We start from the raw sequence: 24162 nt of genomic DNA, 5'->3' as shown, positions 1-24162 counted from the left end.
GGTGTAGTGGTTAAGTGTGCGGACTCTTATCTGGGAGAACCGGGTTTGATTCCCCACTCCTCCACTTGCACCTGCTGGCATGGCCTTGGGTCAGCCATAGCTCTGGCAGAGGTTGTCCTTGAAAAGGGCAGCTGCTGTGAGAGCCCTCTCAGCCCCACCCACCTCACAGGGTGTCTGTTGTGGGGGAGGAAGGTAAAGGAGATTGTGAGCCACTCTGAGACTCTTCGGAGTGGAGGGTGGGATATAAATCCAATATCTTCTTCTTCTTCTTCTCCACACTCAGTTCACAGTTCTTGCTTCTCAGTTCAGACTTACCACCTCCTCACTTTGGATGTTGAGTACTACCCAATGCGTATTGCACAAATGTCCCTGGCTCATGTGTTTGGCAGATGGCCATACATCCTCCCTCTCACCAGATGCTCATGCATGTTCCTCAGTCTCTTAGAGGCCCACTCTCCAGCAGCTTCATTTCCTTGTTTCCCGTATATTCTTCAGTCTTTCCCAATGCTGACCTTAAACAACGTCAGCATTCCTTGAAACACCCCAGGCTACCTGGATATAGTCCATTTTAGTTAACATCTCATTCCTGGTTTATTTCATAACAGAAAAAAGGTGAATTTCATGGCAGAAGAAGGGGAATTTTTTGTTAAGTATCTCCAAAACTTTCTCCAAAGGAGAAAAGATAGATACATGGATACAGGGCTTTTTTTTTAGCAGGAATGCCCAGGAACGCAGTTCTGGCTGGCTTGGTGTAAGGGGTGTGGCCTAATATTCAAGTGAGTTTCTGCTGGGCTTTTCTACAAAAACAATGGTGAAACAATGGTGACATCAGGGGTGTGGCCTAATATGCAAATGATTTCCTGCTGGGCTTTTTCTACAGCATTGCTCTATCCTAATGACATTGATCCCACTTGGACCTTAATTTCTTGTTATGAAATATTGTTCCACCAGCAACTACCTTTCAAAAGTCTCTTCTGACCTCAACACCCAGCTTGCCTCTCTCAGATGACATTCCCAGCTTGCTCCTGAGAGACAGCATTCTCAGTGACAACCTGCCCCCTTATAACAGAAAGTCCGAACTGTGCTATGACAGATTGGATCCTGATCCTCACACCAGTGGGTCCTCAGATCCTAAAATTGCATCAAACACAGCGCAAGCCAGATTTCTACTAATGGGCAGCTGAATCCTTCTCTTTTGGCCTAATATATGCTGAAATGGAAAAAAAAGAACAAGGGAGGAGGTCTTACTAACACAAACAAAAAGGAACCACCAGGCTAGGACCTTCAATAAAGAAATTAATGTTATACAAATAATCATGTGGTTATATCTAACACAGGACAATCATTGTGCCAACTATATATACTAATAGGAGGGGAGAACACCATTACCACTGAATTTCAAAAAGTAAAAATGTATTGCACATGGCAGAAATCATCTCCTACAAACTATGCAAAAGGAAAGTTGAATACAAAAGACATCACAGGAATATTTAATGCTACATATGGCAATAGATCTATCTACAAATGTTCAACCTTATCACAATGCATAAATGCCACAATATTTAGGCCAGAATAATGTCAACAATACTGGAAGATAAGAATATCAACAACTGGGATTTGACCACCAGTGATTGTTTCTGAGTCTCGTGGAACATATTTGCACATTGTGCAAGAGATTGTTTCTGCCATGCGTCATACACATTTTTACCTTTTTAAATTCTGTAGCAATTGTATTAGTGTGTGTGTATACTCCCCTCAATCCAAATAGAATCTGAGAAAAGCAAGAAGAATCTAAAAGCAAAAGCTGTTCCTTAGTAGACTAGAAATCTTGGATGGGGACCTCTTGAGAGGACTCCAACTTAGGAGACAAAAGTTAGTGGACAAAAGAAAACTTAAATGCTTTTGTTACTTTACTTGTCACCATATTTATTACTGAACTCCTATATCCTTAACAGGCATAGGGGTTCTCAAGGCAAGAGATGAGCAGCAGTGGCTTGCCATCATGTTCCTCTGCATAACAGCTCTGTTCTTCCTTGATGGTCTCCCATCCAAGCACTAACTGTGGCTGACTGCTGAGCTTCCAAACTCTGACAAGATCAGGTGTCAAGAGGAGCTCTTGATATGAAATCTGTAATGCTGTGATTGGTGCTAATTGACTCTATGTAACCTTTGTGGGTCCTGCCACATTATCTATCACTGCACACTTGTTATGTCTTTCACTGTATAATGTAACCACTTCTACCTTGAGAAGAGGAACACCATGGGACCAAGGTCACTGGTGTTATCTTGTTCCCAGAGACTGCTTTCGCTTTCCTGAATTATAGTGGCGGGAACTGTGGGGGCTCCAAGAGATGGTAATTGGTGGATTTTGGTGCTTTGCTTTTTGAATGTGTAATGGTGGGATCCAATGCTATATCTAGAGTCCTTGTAGATATAGTAGGACTAGTGTGGCCCTAAAATAACTAATCTCCAGGTGGATCCTGGAGTTCTCCTGAACTTTACAACTGGTCTCCAGATGAGATCAGTTCCCCTACAGGAAATGTCATCTTTGAAGGGTGGATTCTGTGGTATCACCTCCTTGCTGAGCTTCCTCCTCTCCAAAACTTGGCTACTCACACTTAAATGATCCAGGAAGAAATCTTTCTCTGTGAACCAGATGAGAAGCTATTTATTCGAGAAACATTAATTCTTCAAGCTTTACAAACACAGCTGTTTGACTTTTTATATCTCTGATATATTAATTCACAGACAATTAAATAATACAGAGACACTTAGTTCTGATAAGGTTCTGCCTGTTCAGAGAAAAACACAAATTCTCCATCACTTTGAATCTTGAACTGAAATTAGGGCAGCTCCATCTAGCCAGGAAAACTGGCTGCGACTCTGTGAGTCTTGCCCATTATAGAGCTGTGAGTTCTCAGCAGATGAAAACCAAATGATTAAAAATTTAGCAAGTAGCACAATATGAGGATGCTGCTTTACTCTCTGATATAAATCTTTTTGTGGGTATACTGTAAAGAAAAGCAGAAGCTTAGTTTCTTTAGAAAACATGCCTAAAAAATCAGGAAAGTGAATCTCAGTTCCCTTTAGAAAAAAAAGAATGAATCTCAGTTCCTTGATTGCAATAATTTCCACATCCTCCTTTTTTAAAATGTAAGGACACCCCTCACTCCCCGCCCCCCCCCCATGCAGATCAGGGATTTGACTTCATCAGATCAGATTAAAGAACTAGGGTTTCATTTAACCCTCCAGATGCCATGATGCAGAACTGCATTATTCACCTCTAAATAGGGGGAGGGACGGTGGCTCAATGGTAGAGCATCTGCTTGGTAAGCAGAAGGTCCCAGGTTCAACCCTCAGCATCTCCAAAAAAGGGTCCTGGCAAAAAGGTGTGAAAAACCTCAGCTTGAGACCCTGGAGAGCCGCTGCCGGCTGAGTAGACAATACTGACTTTGATGGACCGAGGGTCTGACTCAGTATAAGGCAGCTTCATATGTTCATATGAAAAACACCTCTTTTTCCCAGCTCTGAAAGACAATCCTTGCCCAACAGCCAAACTTAGGATGCTTCATTTTCTGTTTTTCAGATGCCTGTGTTAATGGAGCTCCTATTTAAAAGAAAATAGAAATCAGGATATCATTTGGATGCTTCCCTGTTGCTTTAATTCCTTATTTTACACTCTCACACACACAGACATACACCATAGAGATTTAAAGGTCCATTTTATGTAATAGTCAGGTTTCCACACGCGCTGCAAGCATACAAAGAGAAATCCAGGGAGCATGGCGGGAGGCCAATGGGAAGAAATAGAGGCAAAGGAAAGCAGCTAGGGTTTGGTTTGGGTTTTTTAGCCAAAGTCTGTAGCTACAACTTTCATAAGCATTCAGAGCTACAAGAATTAGCAGATGAAACTTTTGAAGGGTATGGAGACAAACCAGCACTCTCATCTGCTGAATGTTGAATCTGCTGTGAAGGATACAGCAAGGGAGGCTGTGTGAAAAACTGACAAGCTTAAAAGCCTCTAGACTGGCTGCAGCAGAGGAGTTCCACCAAGTCAGACTTATCCATCAAAAGTACTTTGACCATCCTCCTGCCCAATGCAACAGAGGCCCCTAAATACATCACACAAAGTCCTTCTCTCTCCTTGTGCCTGTGCTGAAAGTTTTGTGCTTGAAACAATTCCAGGTGCATCTGAACCTACTTCAGATTAGGACCAGGGGGTGCATGGGGAGGGAGCTTAGCCTTTCCCTTTCTCTACACTGTGTCCTGACCTGAAATGAGCTTGGGGAACATCTGTTGGCCCCATGGGAGAAACATACATGTAGCCCATCAGTTCACCTAAATTTCCCAAATCCAGCAAACAGCAGCTCCTATCAGCCGTTTCAGGTTCGGCAAATGAAAATTACCCAGTGGGAAAGGCTAAACATCCCTTCCCAGGTGTTCCATGGCCTCAATCCAAATCAATCCAAACCAGACCCATATGTTCCAAGAAATAAATCCTGAGTTCAGAACTCTCAAAACACCTGTGATCAACATGACCCCGGGCTGCCATGTGGAGAACACAACAACCTGATAACATGTATCTAGTGAAACATTATTGGCACATGCAATAATTTTTTGCCTGTTCCTTTCTTTCCACCCTGCTCACCATCTTGTGGATGGAGCAAAATAGTGCTGTAATGGTTTGCCTCAGGAGGTGAGGTGATTTATATTAGTGGTAAGGCCAGGTGGCGCCCTAGGCGACTGTCTACCTGGCCTATTGAGACACACTGGCCCTGGGGAGAGGAGGTGGAGGAGGAGGAGGAGGAGGAGGAGGAGGAGGAGGAGGAGGAAAAGAAATAACAAGATGAAATCATGAAATACCAAGACCTACAAATAGAATCAGAGAACCTCTGGAAGAAGATGGCTGCCATCTGGCCAGTTGTCATTGGAGCCCTTGGAGCAGTGCCTAAAACTCTCAAGAAATACCTGGACATTTTAGGCACTGAGCAAGCAACACCAGCTCAGCTCCAGAAGTCAGTGTTGCTTGGAAAAGCAAGAATCCTGGGAAGACACAACTGCATTTCCCAAGAACTTGGCTAGATCTTGAATTGCAGAACACCATCTACCAGTCAAATATTTGACTGTGACAATCCTTCTTCTTCTTCATCATCATCATCATCATCATCATCTCTGTTGTCCTTAATCTAAAGTTACTATTATATTTCCTCAGGCAGGAAATGACTTGGAATAATTAATCCATAAAATGCCAATATTGATAGTGAACATATCAAGTTGCCTTAGACTAAGCCAGACCTCTGATCTGCTAGCTCACTGTTGTCTCTTTAATCAGTGGCAACTTTCCAGGGTCTCAGGCACAGAAAGATCATTCCTAGACTGGGCTACCTGACATCCTTTAACTGGAGATACTAAGGACTGAGCCTGTGACCTTCCGTGTCCAAGGGCAGGGCCCCTTCCACTGAGCCGCTGCCCCTTCCCAAGCGTAAGGCTCAGATGATATTGCTGTTATCCTGCCAGAAGCCAATGACAGATGCAATTAGACAGGTGCTAGAGAAGCAAACCCATCCCACAGGAGGTTCAGTATGCTGTTTGGATTCTCAGCTCTGTATTTGTCAACTTGTCTGTGGGCAGATGGCATTGTACACTTTAGTTGCTATACCAGATACTTAAGCACTGATGAGGTTGTTACCAGTCATCCCTAAGGCAGAAATGATTTCTAAGAAGATAGTTAAAATCTGCTAGTGAATAACTAAGGCTCATCTTGTATAACATGAGGGCAGATGCATGTGACTGACTTACTCCCAGGCAAATGCTTCAAAAATAGAATGTAGACGCTTTTGGATAAAAGTCAGTAGGGAGGGACTATTTGCATCTCAAATAGCGCCCAGCAAAAACCTGGCAATAAGAATATAAGAAAAGCCCTGCTGGATGAGACCAATAGCCCATCTAGTCCAACATCCTGTCTCACACAGTGGGCACAGAGACCACAGGTTTCCCCCAATGTTGCCTCCTAGCACTGGTGTTCAGAGGTTTACTGTCTCTGAATGTGGAGATTGTTCTCCTCAGTCACCATGGCTAGTAGCCACTGACAAAACTATCCTCCATGAATCTAATCCCCTTTGGAAGTTGTTTATTCTTGTGGCTATCACTACATCCTCTGACAACCAATTCCACACTTTAATCCTGCTCTGTGTAAAGCAGTATTTCCTTGGGTCTGTCCTGAACAGGAAAGCAGTGTTTTAAACTTCACCTCCACCCCTATATTTATTTAATATGATAGATGTTTGCAAAATTATGAATGGTGTGGATAAAGTGGATAGACTCATTTTTTTCTCCCTCTAACCACTATACAACCTGGCCTGGTCCCATATAATCAGTCCATTGCTGGTTCCCACATACCAGAATAGCATGGTATGTTTGAGACACCTGTAAAAGCAACATGCCTTCCACCACTGAAAACTGGATAACAGTAATACTTAATTATTTGATTGCTGAGTGGTTACTAGGTAGTTAGCAAACAAGGCTAAGGTGGAGATTATTTGTATGAGGAAATTGTGTATCTGACTGGAAATAACTGCTGCACATGTTATATAATTTGAGTACTGATAACTGAAATCTTGATTGGACATTTGTTCATAAGAATCCAGCTAATAGGAAGCAGGAGGTGATACAATTATATTATAAAAGAAAATGCCATTTAAAACTATAAACATCTAAATTTAGTACCAAATCAAGGATATATTTTATTGTTGTATTGAATGTTTTATTGGGGTTTTTTCTTCTTCTATTCTTAAGTTGTTAGTTGCTATGGCATTTTGTTGCTAATGCAATAAAGACTGATTAAATTTGAGAGCCAATTCTCCAGCACTGGAGAACTGAAAGCAGGCAGTCTTCTGCATACGCACCCCTCTTCTCACCAAAAACTGCAACCCGTGTCCCAACTTTGACATTGGTGCAGCATGGTTCTTCTTTCTCTGCATGCTGTATCCTAGACTTATTCACCCGTAGGGGCTTGTGGAAAAAATGGTGATGTCAACAAACTGTCCATATCAGTTTCTTTCTTTTAAAACTTCAGAATGTTCAGTCATACAATGAATGACTCAAACATTCAGCACCATTTCCTGTCTCAAGAACAAAACGTACAGTGTTGGGGAATAGGGCTGCCTATTTCGAGATGGTATTGTAACAAAAGGAAAAACTGTATAGAAGTAACAATTCTTAATACAAGTCTTGGCTTGCTAGTCTATATTTTGAAACAATTTGATCTCAGTATTATTAGCAAAAAACACTTGATGCCTGAATTTAACAAGAATTACAAAAGGTTGATATTATAGCAACAGCAGCAATAGATTGCCTAGGTAACCATCCATTTCATTTGCCTTCTTCAGGCTGCAGTACACTAGGTAAAGCCTTGAGTTCAATTATTGAATACCCAGTATTTCTTTCAAATTTGTGCTTAGGACACTCTCCAGCTTTTACAAATGCTGTGCAGATAAGTTGCAGTTGGAGCCTCAGAGATCAACAGTCTTCCATTAGGGGTTACCCTTTGGCAGATTCAAAATGTCTCTGTGCGAGGCTCAGTGTTTCCTTTTGTTACAATACTACCTTTCTGTAAAGCCATATTGTTTTCTGTATTCCCAGGTGGTGACTGGAGTTCTCCTGGGATGACAACTGATCTCCAGGCAACAGATATCAGTGCACCTAGAGAAAATGGCCTATTTGGAAGGGGGACCTTACTCAAGTCCCTTGCCTCCCCAAACCCAGCCCTCCTCAGGCCCCACCCCCAAAACTCCAGCTGTTCCCCAACCTAAAGCTGGCAACCATACTGGGGATTGAACTGCAAAAGCAGGTACAAGAGGAGCATGCGGATCAGAACTTGGCAGTGGGAAAGGGGGCTCATCCTTTCCTTCCCAGATCATCATCTCAACCCAAAATGCCCCCCAAAATATTTTAAGCTCTGGGTCATCAAACAACTTGGAGATTCTATTTCTGAACAGGATGATGCAACAGAAAGCAAAAATGTGTGGTGTGACCCTTAATAGAAATGTTTGGATTGCAGATGAAAGGGAAGTGAGTTCAATCTAAAAGAAACATGCACACAAGAAGAAACATTCTCTGAAACGTTCCCAGAAATGGAGGCTGATTCACCGCGGAGGGGAACCAAAAACAGGGACAATAGAGCCATGCGTAACAGGCACTTTAAAAACCTTGGCAGGCTCTTCTGCCTTTAACATCCAGAGCAGTGACAGACCAGGCCTCCAGTGGTTTCTCCATTGTGCTCTGGAACCAAATCAAACACATCCAAGAGGAGCAGCTGCCACTGCTTGGGGTCCCAGGGCGTGGCTGCTGCTTTGGCTTCACCAGCCTCTTGCTAGGAAAGAAGGCAAAGGGTTTTCCAAGCAGCTGGGTCTGGCTTCTTCACACAAACGCAATCAAGAAGCCGCTCTCCCTTGGGGCCAAGGAGTGTGGCTGCTTCTTTGACTTCAGCTGCCTTTGGGTTTGCTCAAGGGCCACCACTACATGCATCCTTTGGTGCCTGTTCAGGCAGCCCCTCATGACACTGAGCCCTCTGCTTAACACCTTGCATTTTGTTATGAGTTTATTGCATCTGCATGCAGTCTTTCAACCCCTTTCTTTGACTTCATTGCTTGGCCAGCCTTTGTCTGATATCATTTCCAGTTTGCTCCTTAGTGATATCATTCCTGCTGACAACCACACTTCGGGCAAGACCAGACAAGATGCTGGCCAGGTACCCATCAATAAACGAGGCTCCCAGCATTTTGAACCTCTACAGTTAAAACATTAACACAGCCTCCTTCTTAAAGCCAGCATGGTGAAGCGGTTAAGAGCAGTGAACTCTATGATTCCCCATCTCTCCACATGAAGCCTGCTGGGTGATCTTGAGCCAGCTGCAGTTCTCTCAGCCCCACCTACCACACCAGGTGCCTGCTGTGGGAAAGGAAGGGAAGGTGATTATAAGCCACTCTAAGACTCCTTAGGATAGAGAAAAGTGGGGTTTAAAAAACCCAGTTCTACTACTCTTCTTAAAGATGAATGTGCCATAGTTGTTCCATAGTTCCTTTTTAAAAGGGAGGGGACATGCCTCAGGACTAACACATGGAAAGGCCACATGCAAACAGTATTATGTCTCATTATGGGCCAGTGTTTGAACCAGTGTTTGTTTTTGTAGGAAAAGCCTAGTAAGAACTCATTTGCATATTAGGCCATACCTCCTGATGCCAAGCCAGCTGGCACTGCATTCCTGCTCAAAAAAACCCCTGGTTGAACTCATCAGATCCGTTTCTTCCCAAGGCAGAAACACTGAGCACTGAAAACAAAGCTCTCAGAAACAGATATAATGTTGGTATTTTTTATTTGCACTGCACTCCATGTACTGGACAATGAACTTTATTGGAGGGATCAGCATTTATTCTCCTGTTATTCAACCTGCAAGTTTAACGAGAAAACATGTATATTGGTTCCTGAGTTGAGGGCAGGATAAGGAGGAATTTTTCCCCCTTGATAAAAGAATGAATGGCCTCTTCCCTAGCAAGTAGGGAGGTGGTATTTGGCTCTATCTGAGCTGGAAAAAAAATAGCCAGAAAATACCTTATTGGTATTTATCAGCTATTATTTACACCAGACATAGAGGAGGGATATTTTCGGCTATCAAGCATAGCCTTTCCCAGGTAATCCTCCCCAAATTCGTGATTATCTGGGAAAACAGCATAGCAGCAGTTAAACAGCATTTAAAGAGAATGAACTCCCTTAAAATGCAATTCCAGGTGAAGCTGCAGCTTCACAAAAGCACTAAAAGGGACAACAATACATTTAAATTCCTTTGGCTCCATTATAGCCTGGGGCCATTATAGTCTACGATCCCCATAAACTATAATGGAGAATCTATCTGGGGGTATGCAGGGGTCTTTGGGGGCTGTTTTTTTAGGTAGGTGCACTAAATTTTCAGCATAACTTCTGGTCCAATTCTTTGTGCCCCTGAAGAAGATGCCCCCATTCTCCATTATCTCCAATGGAGGGGGGGAGGAAAAGCAGGAACTGATGTCAGACCTGAGAGTCTCTGCAATAGAAACTGAAGTGGATGTATTTTTGCAGAACCAGAGCCACTGTGGAAATGTCATCTCAACAAATGCCCAAGCAAGAAGAGGCTGCAAGCTTAGCACAGACAATGCACGTACAGAGTGCCAAGCAAATGGAGGAGACTCTCTGGTTTGATATCAATCCTTGTGGGTTTTTTGCTTCCCCAACAACACTTGGAAACAATGAAAGATGAGGGCACCTTCTTTGGGGGCCCATAGAATTGGACCCCTGGTCCACTCTTTTTGAAACTTGGTGAGTCTTGGTACCAGAAACTATGTTGAAATTTTGGTTCCTTTACCAAAAAAAAAAAAAGCCATAGCCCCTGCATACCTCCAGATAGATTCCCCATTGACTATAATGGTCCCATAGGCTATAGTGGAGCGAAAAAAAACCCCTCTGGGAATTAAAAAAAAAACAAAACAAACCTGAATCTGAATATTATACTAGTATAGGAATTCAGGGGTGGGTGGGTTTTTTTATAATCTCAAATGTTTTGGGGTCCAATATATCTAAAATTCAAAAAATCCCCCCAAATATTTTGGTGCACACCACCACTAGCAAGCTTCTTTGTGTTGTGTGAAATACAGAATCAGACAGCCCTAAAAAAGGAGTGAGTAACCATGGCAGCTTGTATGTTCTCTAAAATTCAACAGATATAATCTGTGCCACCAGAAAGGTGCATAAGCAATATGTTCTCCACACACAAAAAGTTTGCATTACATAGCAATACAGGAACAAGGCAACCCATTACATAATATTACAGTATGTAATTGTATATGACAGATCTCATTTTTTTGAACATCAGCTAGATGGACAACAACAGAGAGGCTTCATCTGTGTGACCTCATTGTGTCAGGAAACAGAAGGCAAATGTGTTGATCCAAAGCAGGGAAGGGTTGACCAGAAACATAGTAATGCCTGAATTGAATTTTCCCTGGTCAGCCTTGTTAAAGCCGGGGTAAGATGCGGCACTTTCGAAGCGGTTACTGCCGATAGCTGCAGCGGTAGCGTATGGAGCAGCTTCCTCTTCCACATAGTGCATCTGGGGTTTGGCTGTCTTAGATTTCCATGGCTCGCTATCATGATGGCTCCAGGAACCTCCTCCAGCGATGCCCAACACCAACCAGTACTGTTCTATACACATTTTGTGGACCACTTGTTTTATGACCCTCTCCTCTATTTCGTCGACTGTTTGATTCCTGGTGGGCTCAAGAAACTTCTCCAATGTAATGTTCATGCAGTCTCCCACAAAGACATCCTGCGACACGGGTTGGCTGTACTCCAGATAGTAAACTCGGTCTGAATAATTATTGCGATTCTCATACCACCACCGTTCCTCTTCAGTGCTGTTAAACTGAAAACTCATATTTGACATAGGACTGCCTAAGAGGGGACCAACAACAGCTCCTGGGGCAACTGTAACCGTTTCCTTTGCCACTTGCGGCACTTTGTGCTTGGGTGTCTTGGGTTTCCAAGGTTCAGTATTGTAACGACTCCAACTACCTCCATCTGAAGCACTGGACACCAAGCGGTACTGCTCAGTACACATCTCATGTACCACTCGAGTCACAACTGTAGTTTCCATCTCATCTGCTGTTTGGTTTTCAGTGGGCTCAATATACTCTCGCACTGTGATATTGATGCAGTCTCTCACAAACACATCCCTCACAACAGGCTCATTGTACTGTCGGTAATAAACTTGATCGGGATAACGATTTCGGTTTTCATACCACCACCGTTCCTCAGCAGAGTTGTGAAAACGAAAACGCATGTTAGACATGGCATTGCCTAAGAGGAAGCCACCCATAGCTCCTACTGCAGCTGCTCCCGCCACATATTTCATCTTGGGTTTCTTGGGTTTCCATGGCTTACTGCCATAACGGTTCCAGCTGTCTCCTCCTGTATGGCTGGGATAGACAGGATTTATGGGATAACCAGGGCGTTGTGGTGGCTGAACAGGATATTGCGGGGGATGACCAGGGTACGGTGGAGGGTGACCAGGGTATGGTTGGGGTTGACCAGGGTATGCTGGGGGATGACCAGGGTTTTGTGGAGGTTGACCAGGATATGGTGGGGGGTGACCAGGGTTTTGTGGAGGTTGACCAGGATATGGTGGGGGGTGACCAGGGTTTTGTGGAGGTTGACCAGGATATGGTGGGGGGTGACCAGGGTTTTGTGGAGGTTGACCAGGATATGGTGGGGGGTGACCAGGGTTTTGTGGAGGTTGACCAGGATATGGTGGGGGGTGAGCAGGGTTTTGTGGAAAGTTGGGATTTTGTGGGGGGTAGGCAGGATTTTGTGGGTAGCCAGGGTTTTGAGGGGGATATGCAGGGTTTTGTGGGTAGTGTTGAGGGGGATATGCTGGGTTTTGTGGGGGGTGAGCAGGATTTTGTGGGTAGCCAGGGTTTTGAGGGGGATATGCAGGGTTTTGTGGGTAGTGCTGGGGAGGATAAGCTGGGTTTTGGGGAGGATAAGCAGGGTTTTGTGGGGGGTTTTGAGGGTGGTGAGCAGGGTTTTGTGGAAAGCTGGGGTTTTGTGGGGGGTGAGCAGGATTTTGTGGGTAAGCAGGATTGTATGGGGGATCTACAGGGTTTCCTGCAGGGGAGCCAGGTTTGACTGGAGAGGAGCCTGGTTTGATGGGGGCAGAATCAGGCTTGATTGGGGAGGAATCAGGCTGGTTAGAACCAGGTTTGCTGGGGAAGGAGGAACCAGGCCTGCTGCCACCACTAGGCTTGCTACCACCACTGGGCTCGCTGCCGCCACTGGGCCTGCTGCCACCACTGGGCTGATTGCCACCACTGGGCCTGCTGCCGCCGCTGGGCCTGCTGCCGCCGCTGGGCTGATTGCCACCACTGGGCCTGCTGCCGCCACTGGGCCTGCTGCCGCCGCTGGGCCTGCTGCCGCCTCTGGACTTGCTGCTGCTGCTGCTGCTGCTGCTGGACCTTCCGGACAAGGAATCATCAATCAGCAGGAGGATAAACAGAACTGCTATCCAGCAGGTCACCACACACCTTCTCATGGTGGATATTCTGTAAACCAAAATAAGAAACCTTGTTTTAAAAGTGTAACAACATGACATTTCTAAAATATACAGAGCAAAATGGACAAAGCAAGCAGCTGAGAAAAGACATTACAAAAGAGGCTCCTCTGTAGCACATACCAAGCAAACACTGGCCGCAATAAGTATCATGCGATGGCACAATACAAATAAATAAAAACAAAACAGTGTTGAAGATGGACTGCCAGCATCTATTTTTAATTGTTTTAATGCATGCTGTATGTAATGATGACTAACTATTGTAAAACGGTTTAACAGGATTAAGCAGGATGGTGCAGTTGTTTTCTGTTGCCTCAGAAGGTCAGACTGATTGAAAATAAATCAAAAAGAGTTCTTGGCTAAACATTAGGAAGAACTTCCTGACAGAGTGGTTTCTCAGTGGAACAGGCTTCCTTGGGAACTGGTGAACTCTGGAGGTTTTCAAACAGACTAGATGGTCATCTGACAGCAATGCTGATTCTGTGAAATTTGGCAGATCATGAGAAGGAAGGCAGGAAGGGTTGCATCACAGCTTAGTTCCTGTGGCTCCTTCTTACATGCCCAGGGATCCTGGAGAGGTTTGGGGTTTTTTGCCATCTTTTGGGCTTGGCACAGCGGTTACAGGGTATGTGTGCAAGGGGGAGGTACTTGAGAATTTCCTGTATTGTGCAGGCGGTTGGACTAGATGACCCTGGAAGTCCCTTCCAACTATAACTCTATGATTCTATGGTAAGCAAATCTACAAAAAATGTCGGATGTCGTTAGCTAATATAATCGCGGATTTAACATAAGAGAAGCCATGTTGGATCAGGCCAATGGCCCATCCAGTCCAACACTCTGTGGCCAATATATATTTCTCCCCTCCCTGCCCTGTGCAAGGATCACTTCACCTGTGCCATGGTCATAGTTCCCTCTAAGCTGTGTTAGGGGGTGCTGGTGCACAAATTTTGAAAAGGCTGCTCACAGATTTCTACTTCTGCCCAGATACTGCTTCAGGAAACAACGGAGGAGGGGGGGCACCCCCTTCTGGGACCCACAGAATTGGACCCCCTGGTCCAATCTTTTTGAAACTCGGGGAGGTTTTTGAGGAGCGGCACCAGCAGCTATGTGGCCAATGTGGCACCTCTGTTTCAAAAAACAGCACCCCACCCCTGAGCTCCCGATACCCCCAGATCAATTCTCCATTATAGGCTATGGGACCCATTGACTATAATGGTCCCCATAGGCTACAAAAGAACTGGAGAACAACTTTTTTTTTGCACACTCCTATTGTGCTTTTCAGTATGATTTGTAAGCTGCTTTGACACACAGGCGAAAGTGAGATGCAAATATATGAATAAATAAGTTTGAGCAGACTGATAACATTTAAGCAATGTCCTGTTTTTTTAGGTTAGGCAGGGTTCTGACAGTGATTGTTCCCCCTCTGTTACACTGACTTGTAATGCTGGTTGTCATATTTCACTTTTAAGCAAAACAAAAAAACAAAGTAGACCACAAGAGTTTTTTCCCTCCATAAGTGCTGGTATGTTTTCTGAGGCTCAGAGCAGGGTGAAAGTCCAAAGCCAGGTCTACCAATATAGTGGACTGGGGTGGGTAGACCTGTTCTCTGGAGGCTAGTTCTACCGATATAGTGAAATGGGGTGGGTGAGATTTGAATTGATTCTGTTTTCTCTTATAATGTTTAAATATAATTTTAAAGATTTTATTCTGGGATTTTTACAAGGTTATGGAAGTAATTTTCTAAAAAAGCTAATTTATGTGACAGCCAAATGTAAACTTGTTCACAACTTTAATGCCGCTATCTTTTTTCACTCATGAGGTAGAATTTCTGCTCACAGCACTGTGGAGCTTAGAGGGGACATTGCCATGGCACTGTAATATGTTTCCCACTTCCTTGCTGCATCACTGGAAACAGAGTCTTTTTCCTGGTAGCACCCATACAAATATGATCATTAGGATTTATTTATTTATTTTTAAGATTTATTTCCCGCCAAAGCAGGCTCAGGGTGGCTCACAGTATAAAATCATAACAAACAATAGATCAAAACATTATAAAACTACATTACATAAAAAACACATTCTGTAATTAAAACAATCAAAATTAATTTGGTGCTAGTCTCTTTGGTAATACATATTTCTCTAGTGGCGACGGTATGTCTTCAGCTTCCTACAGTATAAGCTCCACATCAATTAAATGCCAACCGGAAGAGAGCGGTCTTGCAGGCCTTGCGGAACTGGGCAAGGTTCCGCAAGGCCCTTAGTTGATTCCACCAGTGGGGGGCTGCAATCGAGAAGGCCCTCTCTCTGGTGACCTTTAGTTTGGCCTCCTTCGGCCCGGGGATTACCAATAGATTTTGAGATCCTGAATGAAGTACCCTCTGGGGAACATATGGGGAGAGACGGTCCCTAAGGTAGGCAGGTCCTAGGCCATATAGGGCTTTAAAGGTAATAACCAGCACCTTGTAACGAATCCAGTATACTATTGGCAACCAGTGCAGTTCCTGCAGCCCCGGTTGTATGTGCTCCCACCCGGGAAGCCCCAATAGCAGCCTGACCGCCACATTCTGCTGTAATTTCCGGGTTCGGCACAGGGGCAGCCCCAAGGAGAGGGCATTACAGTAGTCCAGCCTCGAGGTGACTGTTGCATGGATCACTGTTGCCAGGTCATCGTGCTCCAGGAAGGGGACCCTCATCTGCCTAAGGTGAAAGAAAGCAGATTTAGCAGTGGCTGCTATCTGGGCCTCCATTATTAGGGCAGGCTCCAGCAGCACCCCCAAGCTCTTGACCTTGTGCGCCATTGTCAATGGTGCACCGCCAAATGCTGGTAAGGGGAATTCCCTGCTCAGACTGCCACGACTCAGGCAAAGGACCTCTGTCTTCACTGGATTCAACTTCAATCGACTCAGCCTAAGCCATCCTGCCACAGCTTGCAACACCAGATCTAGATTTTCTGGGACACAGTCAGGCCGTCCGTCCATCAATAGATAGAGCTGGGTATCATCAGCATACTGGTGGCAACCCAACCCATACCTCCAGGCAATCTGGGCAAGGGTGCGCATGTAGATGTTAAACAACATCGAGGAGAGCACCGCCCCCTGAGGCACCCCACAATTAAGCGCATGCCTCCGGGACAGTTCTCCCCCAAATGCCACTCTTTGTTTCCGACCATCTAGGAAGGAGGAAAGCCATTGCAAGGCCAACTCCTGGATCCCCACGTTGGGGAGGCTATGGTCGACCGTATCGAACGCAGCTGATAGGTCTAACAACATCAGCACCGCCGAGCCACATCAGTCCTGATGCCGCTGGAGGTCATCCACTGAAGGATGTGCTCTGGGAGTTCTGTGCTCAAAGTATAATAGCCAGATGCATTGGTCTGTTTTCCCCAAGGGAGTTGCCAACTCTACTTGGGGAATTCTTGGAGACTTGGAGCCTTTGTTAGGGGAATGCTGAGTTTGGGGAGTAGTGGAAGTTTGATAGGTTATATAATGCTATAGCTTCAACCATCAGAAGCTGCTGTTTCCTCCATGGAAACTGATCTCTGTGTTCTGGAGATCAGGTGTAATTCCTGGGTCCCACCTGGAGGGGGGTGGTAACCCCATTCACCAACTTCAAATGGAAGTGATTACCTGTCCCACTAGGAAAAATAGCATGTAGCTCCCAGGAGAGCACATAGTAGCTACTGGGTTGTTTCAGGCTGGGAAAAAGGAGCAGGGCAAAAAAGCTCAAGACAGATTCAAGAGGGAATTGGATAAACATATGGAGCAGAGGTCAATCAGTGGCTATTAGCCACAGCGTATTGACGGAACTCTGTTTGGGGCAGTGATGCTCTGTATTCTTGGTGCTGGAGGGGGGAACAATGAGAGGGCTTTCTAGTGTCCTGGCCCCACTGGTGGGACTCCTGATGAAGATGAAGAAGATATTGGATTTATATCCCGCCCTCCACTCCAAAGAGACTCAGAGCGGCTCACAATCTCCTTTACCTTCCTCCCCCACAACAGATACCCTGTGAGGTGGGTGGGGCTGCAGAGGGCTCTCACAGCAGCTGCCCTTTCAAGGACAACCTCTGCCAGAGCTATGGCTGACCCAAGGCCATGCTAGCAGGTGCAAGTGGAGGAGTGGGGAATCAAACCCGGTTCTCCCAGATAAGAGTCCGCACACTTAATCACTATGCCAAACTGGCTCTTCTGGCCACCTGGGGTTTTGTTGTTGTTGTTTTTGCCATTGTGTGACACAGAGTATTGCACTGGTTGGGCCACTGGCCTGATCCAACATGGCTTCTCTTATGTTCTTAAATTCTTTTCTCCCTGTGCGTCATGCTTCCAATCTGAATGAGGCCCACACATGCTTGGGAATTAAATTCTGAGCACTGGATTCCCACAGCATGTCTAATTTGCAGTGCTGGGTTGGACCTGAGTTATATTATACAGCTCTGGCAGTGGGGACTGACCTTTACTTATTTATTGCTTTTGCTTGTCTGTTAAAGTGCCATGCAACATCCATGCTGAACGCATGAAGTTCCCTTGTACTTAGTCAGACTAGCCCAGCACCACTTGCGGTGATCAGCGATAGCTCTCCAGGGTCTCAGAGAGAGAAATTTCTCTTCCTTATCTCCTTTAACTGGGGATACCAGGGATTGAACCTAGGACCTTCTGTATGCAAAGCAGAACTTGTTCCTCTGAGGAGGAGGAGGAAGTAGTAGTAGTAGTAGTAGTAGTTGGTTTTATATTTCGCCCTATACTCTGAATCTCAGAGTGGTCACAATCTCCTCTACCTCCCCCCCTCCACAACAGACACCCCATGAGGGAGGTGAGGCTGAGAGAACTTTTACAGCAGCTGTCCTTTCAAGGACAACTCCTATGAAAGCTATGGCTGACCCAAGGTCATTCCAGCAGCTGCAAGTGGAGATGTAGGAAATCAAACCCGGTTCTCCACACACTTATCCACTACACCAAACTGGCTCTCGAGTACAACGTTCAGCTGCAGTTGCTACTATCATACTAAAACTCAACAACAGATGCACTGAGAAATGTACTGGAAGAGCAAATCCATGCTACAGAGGACCATTGGGCATCACCAGTGTCTTGATTTCTACTGCTGTATTGGTCAACCACAATCACTGACAGCTGCCAAAGGGCTGCAAGCTGGCTATGTTTTATGCCACAGCTGCTCCTCCAAGATCTTATCTCTTGTGTTGCTATCAGATATTTGCCAGTCACTGCTGAGGCAGAGATAACTCCTAAGCAGGAAATAAGAATCTGCCTGGCAATAATTGAGGCCTGTCTTGTATAATATGAGGGCAGATGCATGTGACTAATTTACTCCCAGGCAAATGCTTCAAAAATAGAATGCAGAAACTTCTGCATGAAAGGGAGCAGAGAAGGACGGTGTCAAATTTGCATCATGAGAGGTGCCCAGCAAACAGCTGGCAGTAAAACAACATTGTAAACTTCTATTAGCCTCCCCTCTTCTATTTCTTTACTTAAGGCATCAGGTGATAGAGCTTTTAAGATTATGCATGGTGTGGAGGAAAGAAGACAGAAAGCTGTTATGTTGCATCTCCCCCAATTCTCCTCTTCACTATAGCCCCCAGCCAACAAGGCTTTGGTACCTGTTTGTCCCATCATTCTCAACAGAGACCTTTAGGTGGTAAATGAAGATACTGGGACTGGGGGTGGAGTGGGTGGGTACAAGGCCTGAGGCCAGGGAAGATGGGCCCATGGCTTTGCCCAGCAAGTCAGCTGCAGAGAAGCCCCACAGCTCTGGCCCTTTATTGAGTGTCCCCATTCCCCACCCCCCAAGCCAGAAGATCAGCTGAAGAGTTTCAACCCAATCTCTCCCTTTAATTACTGCTGCTTCTTTGTTTTCAACAATCCTTTGCCAGTAAAGAAGTAAAAGCCTTTCCAAGTCACTATGTTCTGATTTCCTGCCCCCACAGGGGTGTGGCTGCTTTCTTCATCAGCGCCTTTCTGGCTGTGGAAGGGCCTACCCCAAAGGGATCCTTTACAACCTGTTTGGACAGCTCTGCTCTACCCTGATGGCACTAAGCTCTGCTGACCCGAATGGTCCAAGTTAGCCCAGTCTCATCAGTTCTTGGAAGCTAAGCAAGGTCAGACCTGGTTAGTATTTGGATGGGTAACCACCAAGGAAGCCCAGGGTTGTTACGCAGAGGCAGGCAGTGGCAAACCACCTCTGTTAGCCTCTTGCCTTGGAAACCCTGTGGGGTCACCAGAAGTTGACTGTGACTTGACAACACTTTCCACCACTCATGGCGCTAAGAAGAAGCGGAAGAAGGGATTGGATTTATACCAGGGGTGGCCAAACCTGCTTAATGTAAGAGCCACATAGAATAAACATCAGATGTTCAAGAGCTACAAGACATGAATGTCAGATGTTTGAGAGCCGCAAGAGAGAAAGGGAGGGAGGGAGGGAGAGAGAGAGGAAATCAAATAGATGGGAGAGGGAGGGAGAGGCGGAAAGAAAGCAACTTTAACTTTAAATGCAGTTTCTAAGCTGCCAGCTGGCTTGGCTTGGAAAAGTGATTTAAAGAGGCAAATGGCTTCTCCAACCTAGCCTGCAGGGTGGTGGAGGCTTCAAGAGCCACACAATATATGTGAAAGAGCCACATGTGGCTATCCCTGATTTATACCCTGCCCTTCACTTGGCATCTCAGTGCAGCTTACAGTCTCCTTCCCTTTCTCTCCCAACAACAGACACCCTGTGAGGCAAGTGGGGCCCAGAGAGCTCTGAAAGAACAGGTCTGAAAGAACTGTAGCTGACCCAATGTCATACCAGCAGCTGCATGTGGAGCGGGGAAATCAAACTTGGTTCTCCCAGATTAGAGTCCCCGTTCCTAATCACTACACCAAATCAACTCCACTGCTTAATTCCTCACATCTTTACTCCTTGCTATGGTATATTGTCTCTGTAGTTTATCACCCACCTATCATGGTCTAAGGAGAGGGCAAATCTCATCCTCCCCCCCCACCTCATTTCCCCAAGCTGAAGCAGCCCCATGGAGCTTCTTTTAATAGTTAGAATAAGCATAAAGGTATGAATGTGGGTACCATTGTTTTCACCAGTGGGGCAAATAGCAGCTGAAAACGGGACTGTGTTGGTTTAGAACAGGGGTGGCCAAACGTGCTTAACATAAGAGCCACATAGAATAAATGTTAGATGTCTGAACATCAGATGTTTGAGAGCAGCAAGGAAGGAAGGAAAAATGAAATAAAACAAATATGGGGGAAGGGAGATAGAAAGAAAGCAACTTTAACTTTAAATGCATTTTCTATGCCACCAGCTGGTTTGGCTTGGATAAGTGATTTAAATAGACAAATGCCTTCTCCAAGCCAGACAATGGGGTGGTAAGGGCTTTGAGAGCTACACAATTTGTGTGAAAGAGCCACATGTGGCTCCCGAGTCATAGTTTAGCCACCCCTGGTTTAGAAAAACAGCATGGAGGGAATACACAAGCCCTACAAACTCCAGCCAGTCCAAATTAGAAAGAAAGGCAGCAATCACCAGATCGTTAAAGAAAAAGTCACTGGGAGCTTCTTTCAGGGAATTCAGGGAAGCTTGTCTTGTTTGGCCTTTATCCTGTTGCTTCTCTGTCAGGTTCTGCACAGTCACCACCAATGAACACTCCTTCAATAGTAAGGTTGTTTATTAAGTGGTTAAGCAGTTACAGCACACATTAAACTTTTGCTGTTCCCACAGACAGTTACAGTCCGTTATACATTCAAAGTACAAAGCACCAAAATTAGCCAATAGCTTCTCTCTCCATCCCCCACAAGCATTCTGAGCCCCTTGTAACAGAGAAACGAAAGCATGCACCTTCCTAGGGTGGAATTGGTTACATTTAAGGTATAGACATACAGACAGAGCAGGTTGATAAGAGCTAAGCAGGACCCTGAGATGTTACAAGGAGTCATTTGTAAAGTGATTCAAATATGGCAAGAGGCACTCTTAACATTCTCCTTCTTTCTTTAACCTCTTGAGACTTTGGCCACAGAAGTCAGTAAAGTTCATCTAACCCAGGGGTGGCCAAACTGTGGCTCAGGAGCCATATGTGGCTCTTTCACACATATTGTGTGACTCTTGAAGCCTCCACTACCCTGTCAGCTGGCTTGGAGAAGGCATTTCTCTCTTAAAATCACTTCTCCAAGCTAGGGTTGCCAGCCTCCAGGTGGGGCCTGGAGATCTCCTGCTTTTACAACTGATCTCCAGCTGGCAAAGATCAGCTCCCCTGGAGAAAATGGCTGCTTTGAAGGGTGGACACATTGTACCATATTGAAGTCTCTCCCCTCCCCAAACAACACCCTCTTCCAGCTCCACCCCCAAAGTCTCCAGGTATTTTACAACTCAGACCTGGCAACCCAAGCCGAGTCAATCAGCTGCTTGGAGAATGCATTTAAAGTTACTTTCTTCCCACTTCTCCCTCCCCATCTATTTGCCTGCCTGCCTTCCAGTTTTCAAACATCTGACATGCATGTCTCAAGGCTCTCAAACATCCAGCGTTTATTCTATGTGGCTCTTACATTAAGCAAGCTTGGCCACTCCTGATCTAACCTCTTGATTTTGCTTTCTCTAAGAACTGGTTTCTCTCTCCTTGCTATGGATTGTGTCTTCTCCTACTATCAACGTGATCCTTTCAAAAATGAACCCACCTTCTTCCCAGCTCTGCGTCTTCCTTTTTCCATAATCTGCAGGCTATTTCTTCAGATTCAGAATTTATCTCCATATATTCTGTTATATCCACTGATAATACTTACAGATACTTTCTGCAGAATTTTACCTCCCTGTATCCTGTCATTTCCACTAATAATTTACAGTTTCCTCAGAACTTTATCTCCTGTCATGTTCACCAATAATCGACAGATGAGATACTACTAGCAGAATTTCCATAGTCCTGCCAGTGATAGGGTGTGGTCACATGTGCTAAACAATGCATTTTCAAGGCACTTTTCAACTGTATTTTGCTGTATAAATGGCAAAATTCGCTTTTCTGAAATTGAATTCAGAAAATTCAACAGTTTCTGAAGTGGACTGAAGCTGCATTATTTATTATTTGTGACCACAGCCATAGTTTTGCTAGCAGCTTAGCCATTTTTTTGCCCCACCTCAGGCTACTGTGCTTTTGTGCTCTGTTGAAAACCTTTTCCTTTAATATGAACTATGAGTGGTTTCTGTATAGACATTCATATATGGAACCAAGTGTGTCAACCATTTTTATTCCCCCCTCCACTCTGCAGCACTTGTGGGCTTGGCAACACATAGGAGGGGCTTCAAGCAAAATTCAAGCAAATGGTGTACCATAAATTTTCCAAGGAAAAACAACTGTGCTACAGTGAGTCATTGGTGACATAGTCTCTGTCCCTCCACCTTGTAAAACATCTCTTTCCTATCACCAGACAGCTGCCCCACCCCCCAAAAAGCATGTCTTGAGCCTCCATCTACGGAGGCTGTTTATGTTGTCATTCTAATTATCAAAACTTTCATTCTCCTGAGAAGCCGCCTCAGGGTTCCCTAGAGGATTTTACCTAGGATTTCATCAAGGGATTTCTCTCTTGGTGATCTATCAAGGGCAGCACTGTCCTGTCTGACTGGCAGCCACTCCAGGGTCTCAGGCAGAGGTCTGTTAACATCACCTCCTATGTGATCCTTTTACCTGGAGATGCAGGGGATTGAAACTGGCACCTTCTGCAAGCAAACCAGATGTTCTACAACTGAGTCACAGTCACTCTCACCAGCAATTTAAAGTTCCAGGGCTGCTCTCACTGTGTGTCCTGCCAGGAAATACATTGTCATTTGTTGCTTTGTGCAGCATAAGTAGAACTGAATTTGCATCTGCAGGGACCTCTTCAGCATGGCCATCACAGGGCAATTGGGAATGCCACAATGGCTGCAATCCATGTAGGGCTAAATATTGCCCTGGGACAGCCATTGTGACTGGAGGGGCATGTCCACACAAAAATCTGATTACAAATGATCTTTGTTATTGCAACAATAGCACAATATCCACAAGCATGAGGAAGCAATCAAATGATTTGCATAGCTGAGGTTGCTGTGTCATGTCTCTTCAGCTTTTGGGTCTGTGGCTAGGTGTGGTGATGTACCAGAGGCATACCTGCCTCATCACGTCTGGATTGGCTCTTTCCATACATGGATAAAATGACAGCACCCCTGACATGTTGCTCTGTAACTGGTGGACAGCGGCAGCATCACCATGGCTTCTGGAGATGCTGCTCTATTCACTGTTCCTTAAAAATGTATCTTTGGGTTTTTCCTTTCTATCCCTCTGCTGACAGAAAATAGGAAAACAACTGAGTTACACCAGAGTATATTCCAGCAAATTGGTGGTTCTCTTACACTTGACTGTAAGGTTGCTCCATTAGCACTACAGAAAGAGTAGCAATCTAATTTTTTAAAAAGAAGCACTAGGAATCAAGGGTTCCAGAAGTAGATTTTTACATCCCAGATGTGTAGGATGCAAGCAGTGCATACATTGTTGGGTAAGGAAATACACTCTGCACATGCTCAGAAGCTTCTTTTTTGCATTACATCAGGCTTTCTAAAAGTGATGACTAGCACTTGTCCTGAGCTGTGCTAGAAAGAAAAAAATGTAGAAGAGACAGATTATTTTGCAAACACTTCCTCTGTGTTTGTGACTTCTTTTCTAGTGGCGTAACACTTTTAAAACACTGCAATTCAATTTCTGGCTTTTATGTGTCACTTTTCTAGCCCTCTAACTAATGGCCATGTCATTTTCTAGCTAGCCCATTAACTAATGGCCACTTTTCTAGCCCATTAACTAATAAGAGTTAGTGGGTTGGAGCCAACCATTTTTTCCTTTAGTGAAAAAAGGACACATTCTCTTTGACCCACTCAAAGATGCAATGCTCAGAATAATGGGATCCACAGGTATTAAAGCCATTTGGGATGGGGGCTGTAGTATGGATGGCAGTTGAGTGATATTGAGTGAAAAGGATGGCTGGATCCAGCCCAATGTTTCTGGAGTAACAGATAAAGTA

At 44.9% G+C, this 24162-nt stretch overlaps 1 protein-coding gene across 1 annotated transcript; it reads right to left on the bottom strand.

Annotated features, from left to right (window-relative positions):
- Nucleotides 1–9356: 9356 nt before the first annotated feature.
- Nucleotides 9357–13126, bottom strand: LOC132580364 (gametogenetin-like). The gene has a single exon (XM_060251115.1). The coding sequence runs from the start codon at nucleotides 13115–13117 to the stop codon at nucleotides 10943–10945; it is 2175 nt and encodes a 724-aa protein (XP_060107098.1). The 5' UTR covers nucleotides 13118–13126; the 3' UTR covers nucleotides 9357–10942.
- Nucleotides 13127–24162: the final 11036 nt, after the last annotated feature.

This window comes from Heteronotia binoei, chromosome 12 (genome assembly GCF_032191835.1).
Source record: "Heteronotia binoei isolate CCM8104 ecotype False Entrance Well chromosome 12, APGP_CSIRO_Hbin_v1, whole genome shotgun sequence".
Lineage (NCBI taxonomy): Eukaryota > Metazoa > Chordata > Lepidosauria > Squamata > Gekkonidae > Heteronotia > Heteronotia binoei.
The sequence above is the reverse complement of the archived record's forward strand: the minus strand, read 5'-3'. Positions and strand labels throughout refer to the sequence as shown.